Source organism: Watersipora subatra, chromosome 9, assembly GCF_963576615.1.
Source record: "Watersipora subatra chromosome 9, tzWatSuba1.1, whole genome shotgun sequence".
Taxonomy (NCBI): Eukaryota; Metazoa; Bryozoa; class Gymnolaemata; order Cheilostomatida; family Watersiporidae; genus Watersipora; species Watersipora subatra.
The window spans coordinates 13234763-13246235 of record NC_088716.1 but is presented as its reverse complement, the minus strand read 5'-3'; the positions used below and the strand labels follow the sequence as shown (position 1 = coordinate 13246235).

The following is an 11473-nucleotide window of genomic DNA, read 5'->3' as shown; positions in this document are numbered from 1 at the left end:
ATTTTTACCCTTCATAAGCGAACTGCATCATTCTGAATAAATTTCTTGTGGGATTTAGCAAATTTTTTATTTCAGACAGCGGGTGTCTGATATTTTATAAGTTGGTTCAAAAGATAATAAATTCTCTCACAGGCTAATATCTTAGCTCACAAGCTAATATCCTGTCTCACATTCTAAAATCCTGCCTCACAGGCTGATGTCTTGTATCACAGGCTAAAATCTTGTCTCACACACTCGTGTCTTGTCTCACAGGCTAATATCTTGTCTCACAAGCTAATATTTTTGTTCACAGGCTAATATTTTTGTTCACAGGCTAATATCTTGTCTCACAGGCTAATATCTTGTCTCACAGGCTAATATCTTGTCTCACATGTTAATATCTTGTCTCACAAACGTATCTTGTCTCGCAGGCTGATGTCTTGTCTCTCAGGCTAATATTTTTGTCCACAGGCTAATATTTTGTTTCATAGGTAATTTTCTTTTCACAGGTAAATAGAATCTTTCATGTAAGACACATGGAAGATTCTATTTAGGTCAATAGTAGGCTCTGAAACAGTCTTGGCTCAAAACAGCATTAAGAGGTGAAGCTGCTGGAGTATCCAGAACTCGGTAAGTTTTTTACACAACCAGTTCTATATATGTTTGTATGTATCACCATCCTTCCTATTTGTTTAGTTCATTGTAGTACAGACTCTCCCCAGTTCACAGATGAGGTGTGTTTTAGACGGTCATTCGTTAAGCGAATATGTTGGAAAGTTTATTCAGACTATAACTTGTCTAGTGATCACGGGCTAAATGGTTATCATCAAACTTGTATCACTCAAAGCACCTTGTGTTATTCTATTCAAAAATCTTTAGACAGAAACTTTCCAATTGCAGATTTATGCTCCAAATCTGCAAATTAATAAGTTGCACTATAATAATCAATCAAATGTTAAAATTATATATTTAAAACCAAGTAACATAAGCAAATATATTTATATTACAGGCAAAAGCAAAACCAAACATTTTTTAACCAAAAATACTGTCATTATTTGCTGGTCAGTTGTATTCTGATTGTTGCTTTTATTTGGATTCAGTTTATTATCTTGCACCTGGGCTAAAAGGTTATCATTATTTTTGCAAAAATCTTTGCTCCGCGAAAATAGAGGTTAAGACAGTTCATATCGACTAGTTCAGCAGATATAATTGTTGTTAAAGATAGTTGCTGGTATGCACTCTTTATATGCAACAAAACATACTCTGAAGGCTCTGTAAACCATTTTAACAAGGGCAGCAGTTCAGACAGTATGTTCTTTCTTTAGTCATATACAAGGAAGTTATTATATACATTGTATAATATATACAAGAGTTATTACCCTAGTTATGGTATTTGTTAGTTCAAATTATAAACTAGCATTGAATTTTATTTTATAGATTTATGATGCAATTTGATCAATTTCATTTCTATAATCTGTATTGTTTGAACTTTCAAGGTTTTGCCAAGGTTGATGCCAGTTAAAATTTTGACTTGGTGAATACTGGCACCTGAATATTGTAGATTTTATTAAAACAATTTTTCAACATATTTCACATTCACATATATGATTATTCCGTCCAGAAAATATATATATCATTTTTATAATGGCCAGGAAATAACTACCAAAAAAACGTTCATTTTTGAGGAGTTATCACATCTTATATTTTATATTTAGTGATTCCGTTATACGCGTTTTATCATGTACAACCCAAAATCCTAGTTTTGTCAATTATGTTTGTTAACATCGCTACATGGTTGTTAAAACATTAATGAAATCCAATCTCTATTTCAAAGCCGAGTTCTCTAGAACATTGGCTAAAATCGCTACTCAATTATATAGTTTTAACTCGAACTCTGGAAACAGCTAAATCTTTGCTTTGGTGCCCCTTTATATGGCTAGTTTTATTTATCCAGCACTCTGTACCCCACTATGCAGTGTTGAAGCGACAGTACATAAATGTTTACATATCACTTTATTGCAAAAGTAGTTAGACCTTTGGGTCCGGACAGCTCATGTTGCAAATATATTTTCACGTTAGCAAACAATGATTGTTTGTACGTGTGCTATTTGTTATACCACAATGAATACCCTTCAATATTTTGCGTTTAAATAATTTTTTTAGTTCTTTTAAAATTTTCATTACAACATCATGTACTTTTCTTCTTTTTTGCTTCAGCAGTTTGAATTTTGGTTATTGCTCTTCTACTTTTGCTATCCATTGCAGAGTATGCAGTCACTTGCAAAAGGTTTCCTTCGTGCCGGAGTAAGCTGCCACTATGTCTGCTTAGACGATCAACTGGAACACTTAAGCCATTTTATTACCAGGATATGTTTGAAAACACAGAGCCTCTAAACCCACCTTACAAAAAGCTAACTTGTAGGTTTGCGCACTGTATTCAAACTTTTAGTGTCAGGAATTATTTAAACAGAATTTAAAATCTGTTGCAAACTTATGTTTCAAACACAGTAAGCCTAATTATTTTCAGTGTGTGTATGCTGTGCTTACATTGATGATGTTTGTGTTTTAAAGTAAGTTGCTGGAGCTAGATGGGTTGCATGCAAAGCTATGCCGCTGTTCCTTGTTTAAAGGAAATCATTTCAATTTTTGTTTGCTACCAATATGCTAGGTATTATAGTTGTCTGGTACAACGCATGTCTTTTTGTACATTTTCAATGTATAATGGAACATACAAATAAGGCTTAACATCTGGTTGTATAAATAAAGGTAAATAAGTATTCAAATGTGTCAAATGGTAAATACAAATATTATATATGACTATAGTTTATTGCATAGGTCTGATCAGGAATGCAACAGGAAAATCATCCGATTTTCTTTTTTTAGCTGACTTTGTGTCTACAAGCACCTTTCAAAGCAAAAATATGTTGATGGTTGATCCTCAAGCACTGACACTGCTCTGTGAACAGGCTATGGTTGACATATCTCACCTCCTCAGGCCAGCTCATCTTCAGGTATTACTTAAAAACCATGTGTGCAAGCAATTGATTCTTACTAACACGGTTGCCATGGTTGCATAGTGAAGAAACTAAACACTAAGAGCACTATTTGGTAGGTTCCCTCATTTTTATTCGTGATTTCCTGTTCCGTATTTATTAGTATTTATTATACTTATTTTCATATTCCGTCTTTCAGATTTTGACTATCTGATTTATTGTCTGGTTTATTTAGAAACCAAAAAGACCTTCCGGTTTTGTGAAATTTTGTGAAATTATTGTTATTTTTACACCTAAGCGATATTTTATTTGCAGTCCCTCTCTAATATTCTCAAAGACCCAGAAGCATCCCCTAATGACAAATATGTAGCTTTGGAGTTTTTGAAGAATGCTAACATTGCGGCTGGTATGGTACTACCTGGCTGTCAGGATACCGGAACAGCCATAATTATGGGTATGCTGTACCAACTTTAGATGTTGCAATTAGATTTAACATGGCTGCATTCAAAATAGATCTGTACTTTTTGTTCTAAAGCTATCTTGAATACATTAAGCCTGGTTCCTATATACGCCGCAAAGCACCGGCGACAGCACCACAGGCTATTAGCGGTGAAATGGGAACCTACGCGCCGGGTACCGCCGCTAGTTGCCGGCGGCATCGCAATAGTTTCGCGCTGCTCAAATTTCGTAAAAGACCGCAGGCAAAACCTTCCCGACATGCACTGTATGGGTGATGGTCACCATTATAGAAACGGCGTGGTTAGCGAGCATTTTATTTGATTACGCGATTATGTTTAGCGATACAGCTTATATGTGAACATATGCCGCCGAGCCTAACGCCGCAAACGTTTTGCTGCGCAAGTTACCGCCGGAGTATCGCAATTGATATGGGAACCAGGCTTTACAGGTACATCATGCACACATCATGTATACATCATGCGTATGTCAGAGACAAATACACATATTTGTAAACAACAAGCTTACAACCGTATTTTAAATAAAATGGTTATATTCGCATGTTATATAGCATAGATTTAAGTTACACACAATCAATAAAGATTTCAGAAAGTATTATTTTTTATCTAGTTGAAGTTGTCTTCCCGGCAGTGCGTTGCTCACCGATTGTATTCGGAATAATTTCATAGATGCCATTCAGTTGTATAGCAATTTTCTACTGAAGTTTCTAAAGCTTGCTTTAACTATCATTTACAACAGTAAAGATTTGAATTCCATCACCTTGACATGGTTGAGCTTCTACTATCACCTCTGATATTACGAGGGTGTTCTCAAGTTCCCCACGCTGTTTTGTGAGAATTTCTAGAGCTTCAAGCTTTTAGCAAGTCTGTTAATACCTCACACAAAACTTCATCTCAAAGTTTGTTGTCTGTCATTCAGTTTTTATTCAGCTCTAACAACTAAAATCTAGAAATTAAAAATTCGCTTCATATTGGTTTAGAACTCATGAAGATTGAACTGTAAGTTTATTAACATGCACACCTAACCACAAGGCTAAGACGTTCTTATCATTCCTCTCATGTTCATCATATACTCTGTATCCTTTTCACGATTGCACACACTAAATGTGCACGTTTAATTATTTATTAATATTACCTTTTGCATTTGTTATTTTTGTGAAAGCTAATATTTTGCTACATTACCTATTTTTTAATTTTCAAATGTATCGTTTCAATTGGCCCATTACACTCCTATTTCCGGTTTTTCCTTGGCTTGATTGCTAAATCTTGTAAGGCTAAATATTTTTCACATGGATAATAGTACTATCTTGAGTAGGAATAACTTCTACATTCTCTCTGCAATTAGAGTTAAGTGATAAATGGCGTAAACATGTAATAAAAATTAATTTGTTTTCCAAAGACCTTTTTACTACTTGGGCAAGGCCAGGCATTCAGCTAGCTGACTAATGAACTCCGCTTTTGGCAAGTCTGTTAATGACTTATCTATAGTGTTGCTTGACTTGTCTCACTTGTGGTGTCTTTGCATATTCAGTTACTCATACTTACTGCTTTTGGTAAGTCTGTTAATGACTTATCTATAGTGTTACTTGACTTGTCTCATTTGTGGTGTCTTTGTATATTCAGTTACTCATACTTACTGCTTTTGGCAAGTCTGTTTATGACTTATCTATAGTGTTGCTTGACTTGTCTCATTTGTGGTGTGTTTGCATATTCAGTTACTCCTACTTACTGCTTTTGGTAAGTCTGTTAATGACTTTTCTATAGTGTTGCTTGACTTGTCTCATTTGTGGTGTCTTTGCATATTCAGTTACCCATACTTATTGCTTTTGGTAAGTCTGTTAATGACTTATCTATAGTGTTGCTTGACTTGTCTCATTTGTGGTGTCTTTGTATATTCAGTTACTCATACTTACTGCTTTTGGCAAGTCTGTTTATGACTTATCTATAGTGTTGCTTGACTTGTCTCATTTGTGGTGTGTTTGCATATTCAGTTACTCCTACTTACTGCTTTTGGTAAGTCTGTTAATGACTTTTCTATAGTGTTGTCTGACTTGTCTCATTTGTGGTGTCTTTGCATATTCAGTTACTCATATTTACTGCTTTTGGCAAGTCTGTTTATGACTTATCTATAGTGTTGCTTGACTTATCTCATTTGTGGTGTGTTTGCATATTCAGTTACTCCTACTTATTGCTTTTGGCAATTCTGTTTATTACTTATCTATAGTGTTACTTGACTTGTCTTGTCTCATTTGTGGTGTCTTTGCATATTCAGTTACTCATATTTACTGCTTTTGGTAAGTCTGTTTATTACTTATCTATAGTGTTGCTTGACTTATCTCATTTGTGGTGTGTTTGCATATTCAGTTACTCATATTTACTGCTTTTGGCAAGTCTGTTAATGACTTATCTATAGTGTTACTTGACTTGTCTCATTTGTGGTGTGTTTGCATATTCAGTTACTCATATTTACTGCTTTTGGCAAGTCTGTTAATGACTTATCTATAGTGTTACTTGACTTGTCTCATTTGTGGTGTGTTTGCATATTCAGTTACTCATACTTACTGCTTTTGGCAAGTCTGTTTATGACTTATCTATAGTGTTACTTGACTTATCTCATTTGGGGTGTCTTTGCATATTCATTTACTCATACTTACTGTTTTTAGCAAGTCTGTTAAATACTTATCAAGGTTTAACAAGGGTGCATTCAAAATAGATCTGTACTTTTTGTTCTAAAGATATCTTGAATACATTATGTGCACATCATGCGTACAGAATGTGTACATCAGAATACAATTTCTCAGGAAAGAAAGGTCAGCAAGTGTGGACAGGTGGAGATGATGCGGAGGCCTTGTCACGAGGAGTGTACAACACGTATACAAGTAGGAATCTGCGATATTCACAGGTAAACTATTAGTTGCTGAATTATCGTCATGGAAACGTGGGCTTTTAATATAATCCTACCTTAATTATAGCAATAATGGTTCAACATTAGGTCAGTCGAGTTTTGTTGTGATTTCCATATGTACCAGATTAGAATCGTTTTAGGACATTTCAAAATAAGATTCAAATCAAAACACAGTTTAGAACATATTGTGTTAGAACAAGTTAACAAATTTGAGGTTTTTGCGCAAATATGACGAGATTATGATGTAAAGACTATTGCTTTAGCTTTTTGCAATATCCACTGCGCTTAGCACATTTTTCGTGTCTACATGCAACAACCAATTTTGCAAATGTCCGTAATTGGCTCTGTAATTTTGTTTTTTAAAATATATTTCAAACAACAAGGATAAGCCAGCGAATACACACCACTTGGTGACAACTCTGGAGTTTTTTGGCTATAAAATGAATATAGTTCACAAAGTATTGAAAGTTATTTTGTAACCTTTATAGAAACTTAAGAGTAAATCATATTTTGCTGCGTACTTCAGGTGGCTCCCCTTGACATGTACAAGGAAGCAAACACTGGCACAAATCTTCCTGCTCAGATAGAGATATACTCTACCAAGGGAGACGAGTACCACTTCCTGTTCATAGCCAAAGGTGGTGGTTCGGCTAACAAGAGTTTTCTCTACCAGGCAACCAAGGCTCTGCTGAATGAAAAGAAACTCATGGAGTTTGCACATGAGAAAATACAGGTTTGGAATATATGTGTTCCTTACCGCTGTCAACTGTAGGTGGCAGGTTATAAGTGTGACAAGTGTCACGCCTAAATATAGCTTGCAGGAAACAGCATTTACCGTTACATATTTTTTACGCTTTTGTGAAGGTCATTTTGTTTTTAAAAATTGCTATGGAGTTGAGTTTTTCAATTGGGTTTATTGTTTTTTGGATGTTAGTCTTTGTTCCGATATAGCCTGAGTTCCAATAGGATCATATTGTTGAGCTTAACTGTTCAAGTCACTATTGTAGACTATCGGGACGGCTCCTTGTCCACCCTACCATTTAGCCTTTGTTATTGGAGGAACTTCCGCCGAAATGAATTTAAAATGTGTTAAATTGGCTTCAACGAAGTACTTTGATAACTTACCTACTTCAGGTAAGTATTTTTAAATTCTTCGGCTTTAAAGTTGTGATTGCGTCAAATTTTAGTTGATTTTAACAGAGAGCATCAATTTTTTTTATCAGTTGTGATGTCGTTTGTTGTTTTAGGCAGTTTCATTGTCAAAATATTTGAAGATTGAAATTGACAAAAATTGACAAAACGCTCAGAAAAAAAGATGCGCCCAGACTTGCCCAAAATGATGTACATGTATATAGTGAAACAGTCCATCTATATTTCTTGTATTCACATCGGCTATTGCAATAAAAGTCTAGTTCTACGCGGCTCTATTGTCATATATTTTATTTTGTAATTGCTCATGATTGCCAGAATAAAATGTTAAATCTAGCTACAGATACATTATTATAAATGTTTCAAACGCCCCAAATAAAAATAATTAAACTTCTGTCGAGTTTGTTTTCTCTAAATGCTTTGTAAACATTTGAGTATTGACTACGATGCTGCCAGTCTTCGATAATTAGGTCATCGAGCTAACTTATTTTATCGCGGCCTTTGTATCAGCTAAGTTCTCAGTTGCTATCCACACCGGAAACTAGTTACTAAATAAAATAAGCAAACGCCATCTTTGAAAAGAATATGTTTGAATATTTGGCGAAACCAATTGCATCCCTAAAAAATTTGGGTATAATCAACATTATCTAGTCATTATTAGTATCAATTTGTAAAAAGGAATCTACTGGTCACATTTGATTAGTTGATTTAAGTACAAAACAAATGATTTTATGAATAAACCGACATAGTGAATTCAAAACCACGTCAATTTCTTTGAAATCAATTAACCCACCGATTCTGACAAAGGGTCAATAAAGCCATTCTTGCGCTTGGTTGGCGGATTATGGACTTAGCTGTTGTCACTTAGTAGTGTGGGACATAAAATTTTTTGAGCTCTCAATATTTGTTCCTTTGGAATTGAATAGAGCTATGCAAAAGTACCTGTCATAACAGCTCTGATTACACTTCATAAATCTATCTATCAGGTAGAATTCAGATAAGATTTCAGCACAGGTGGCAACGGGGCTTTGATGGGTTCAATATGTTCTGCAAATTATATTTTGCATTTTCTCTAACATATCTTGCATATCTTGAAACCAGTTGAAACATTTTCACACTTGTTTCAATGATATCATCGATTGATATCATTGAAACAAGCTTACATAATAACTACTCTGTCAATAGCTAGATTTTTATATGAATTAAAGATGGCCCACGAATGACTCCAATAAAAATATTCTAGCATACACCAGATACACTTGGTGTATGCTGAAGCCTATATTCAAGCAAGTGATACTACCATTCCACGAGTTAGTTTCCTTTAGTAGCTTACCATGAGCTGCCTGTGATTATGTTCCTCTTTCTCATCTACAGGCAATGAACATGGCCGAGCATTCAGGGACGTGCAACTCGAGCAGAAGATACAAGACATGAGTCAACAGATTGGAATCGGCGCTCAGTTCGGTGGAAAATACTTTGTGCACGATGTGAGAGTAGTGAGAATGCCACGCCACGGAGCTTCCTGTCCAGTTGGTATGGGAGTGTCTTGTTCGGCGGACAGGCAGGTAAGATTGTAAAAGATACAAGTCAACATAACTCCCAGTTCCCAGGATTGGCATCAGCTCACAGTCTAAACCTCATTTCATCGAGTCTTCACTTGATGGTGAAGTTACGTTCTGAAGAACCCGTCGTTAAAGGCTAGTTTACACTATATTGGTAATCGCAGACACCTCTATGACACAAATATTTTTCATCGACTTCTCACTAGTCCAGTTTTATTCAGACTAGTACACTGTCAGTACGATGTGTTGTGGGAGATTGTCAGGTGTGTCAAGAAAGCACATGGAATAGGTTTATGTGAAAAAACTCAAACATGATGGAAGGTGAATGGTTGACGCAGTTGGTAGTGTGCCTGATGGATAAGCTGAATATTGTGGGTTCAAATCCTGTTAGGTGCTATTTTTTCCTAACCTGTATCCATGGATTTGGATGGCTCTTATATCATCTCTATCTATGTTTCTCAAAGTTGGTCGTGTATGTGTGATTGTTCAGCTATAGATATTCAAATCTTGGAATTAACATTCCAAGTTCTGATGGATTTGAACTCATGGCTAATGCAACTGCAAGCTTTTTATCCACGCGCTCAACCATTGAGCTATACACGGCGTATTGATCAAAGAAATTATCATATCGTGTATACCGTAAGCACACGCTAAATGACGTACTATTTGATTTGCAACTATGAATTCTATCAACTCTATAAAACCCGATGCTCTTTCGTGTTTTCTTGAACTTCTAATTTCGGTTTTTCGTAGGGTTCAATTGTTATATCGTGGTCAAGGCCAATTCTTTTCATGTGGACAATTGTATTACCTCCGTAGGAAGAGCCTCGACATTGTCTTTCCGTTTGGTCAGACAAAGACAGTACGATATCTCATTTTTACATTTGTACCAGTATCGAGAGGTACCAGTATCGTCGTATTCCAAGTTTTGATGGATAGCTTCTGGTGGAACAGTAACCTTGAGAACCGAATAAGTATTTGTTATTATTAATTCCACATATTCAGGATTTTGATTTTGTTTTCTCAATTCGTATTAATTGTATTATTACAGAATCATTTTTTATTGTAATCGTAGCAAGAAAGACATAATTTAGCTATTACTTGCTAATTATTTCACATTTACATTTGAACCCTTTTATAGCTGTCTTATTTTTTATTTGACCTGCTCAAAAAATTTTCGACTTGCATGAAACCTTTTTCTCATGATATGAAGTTTGAAAGTTAGAATGGCAAATGTTCTTATACAAAAAAATTTTGTCCAAAATTTTTTATTACGCATGCGGGTAGTACAGTTAGTCTATTATCTAATACCTGCTATTTAGAAAAATGAAATTGTTTTAACCTACCATCACAATTTTGAAGGTCATGCGAATGTCACATGCTTTTAATAAACAACCCATAGTTTCAACTCTTGGGATGCCTTTTAACAGAATCTTTGTATAAGAATGTTCACACACTAGTGTAATGCAAATGATTTATTCCTTTAGATTAGACTTACTAGGTTAATAGTTGTGTTTCAGAATTTGTTCCTGTGTATGAATTATTTGGTGTTTTCACAACTATTTTTATTGAGAGTCTCTAATATCTAATCTCGGCTCATGAAAAGAGAGTCGATGGAATATGTCGGAAAAAAGTGACACGTAGGTTTTTAGTGTCGAAAACCTGCCAGGCAGTGGCAAGACTATATTTAGATGTATATTATTGGTAGGCTTTGGGAAGGATCACATCTGAGGGTGTATTTCTTGAACAGCTTGAAACAGACGTTCAAAAATATATGCCTGATGTTACCTCACAGTCCCTCAGCTCTGATGTTGTGAAGGTAATGATGTCCTATATCTATCTACTATGTAAACGGCAATCTGTGTGTGGGTGTATTTGTCCACCTTATAGAGCGGTCTTTCCTTTTTTCGTCATACGAATTTCGATCGTACGAAGCGAACTGAATTAATATGAGTAGTAAATATCGTACTTTCGGACTATTAGCCGCTACATTTTTCTGATGATTTGAGCCATGCGGCTTATAAATGGGTGCGGCTATTCTGTGGTCTTTCTTTCATCGCTAGGGCGCATTAACCGAAATCTCAAGTTAGTGCGCCTCTAGCGGTAAAAGAGAAAACGAAGCAATGCCTAACGGTACTGTTCCGTTAGGCACTGGGTTAAAAAGCGTAGGTTAATACGGAACAGTGCCGTTAGGCGCTCTTCCGTTTTAAACAGCAAAGTTGATGCCATGTTAAAAAGCACCGTCCTGAGTTCTGCGACTAATACAAAGGTGCCTATACAGCTATACAAATTTACTATTCATTAAATAAATTAATTAGTAGTAATTTACATGTTTAATTCATATTTACTGCCAACGAGAAAGGTCACCGTGAACATTTGTTTTTTTCCGGCCACCTAGACAATTTTTTT

General features: G+C 35.4%; 1 protein-coding gene across 1 annotated transcript in view; it reads left to right on the top strand.

Annotated features, from left to right (window-relative positions):
* Window positions 1-2322: 2322 nt before the first annotated feature.
* The window catches only part of LOC137404684 (fumarate hydratase class I, aerobic-like), a 102623-nt gene continuing 93472 nt past the window's right edge, over window positions 2323-11473 (top strand). The window contains exons 1-8 of the mRNA XM_068090918.1: window positions 2323-2397; window positions 2863-2990; window positions 3288-3426; window positions 6250-6350; window positions 6880-7086; window positions 7361-7487; window positions 8877-9067; window positions 10773-10883. Coding sequence (XP_067947019.1) covers window positions 2349-2397; window positions 2863-2990; window positions 3288-3426; window positions 6250-6350; window positions 6880-7086; window positions 7361-7487; window positions 8877-9067; window positions 10773-10883 — 1053 coding nt within the window. The 5' untranslated portion in view covers window positions 2323-2348. The remainder of the gene's footprint in view (window positions 2398-2862; window positions 2991-3287; window positions 3427-6249; window positions 6351-6879; window positions 7087-7360; window positions 7488-8876; window positions 9068-10772; window positions 10884-11473) is intronic.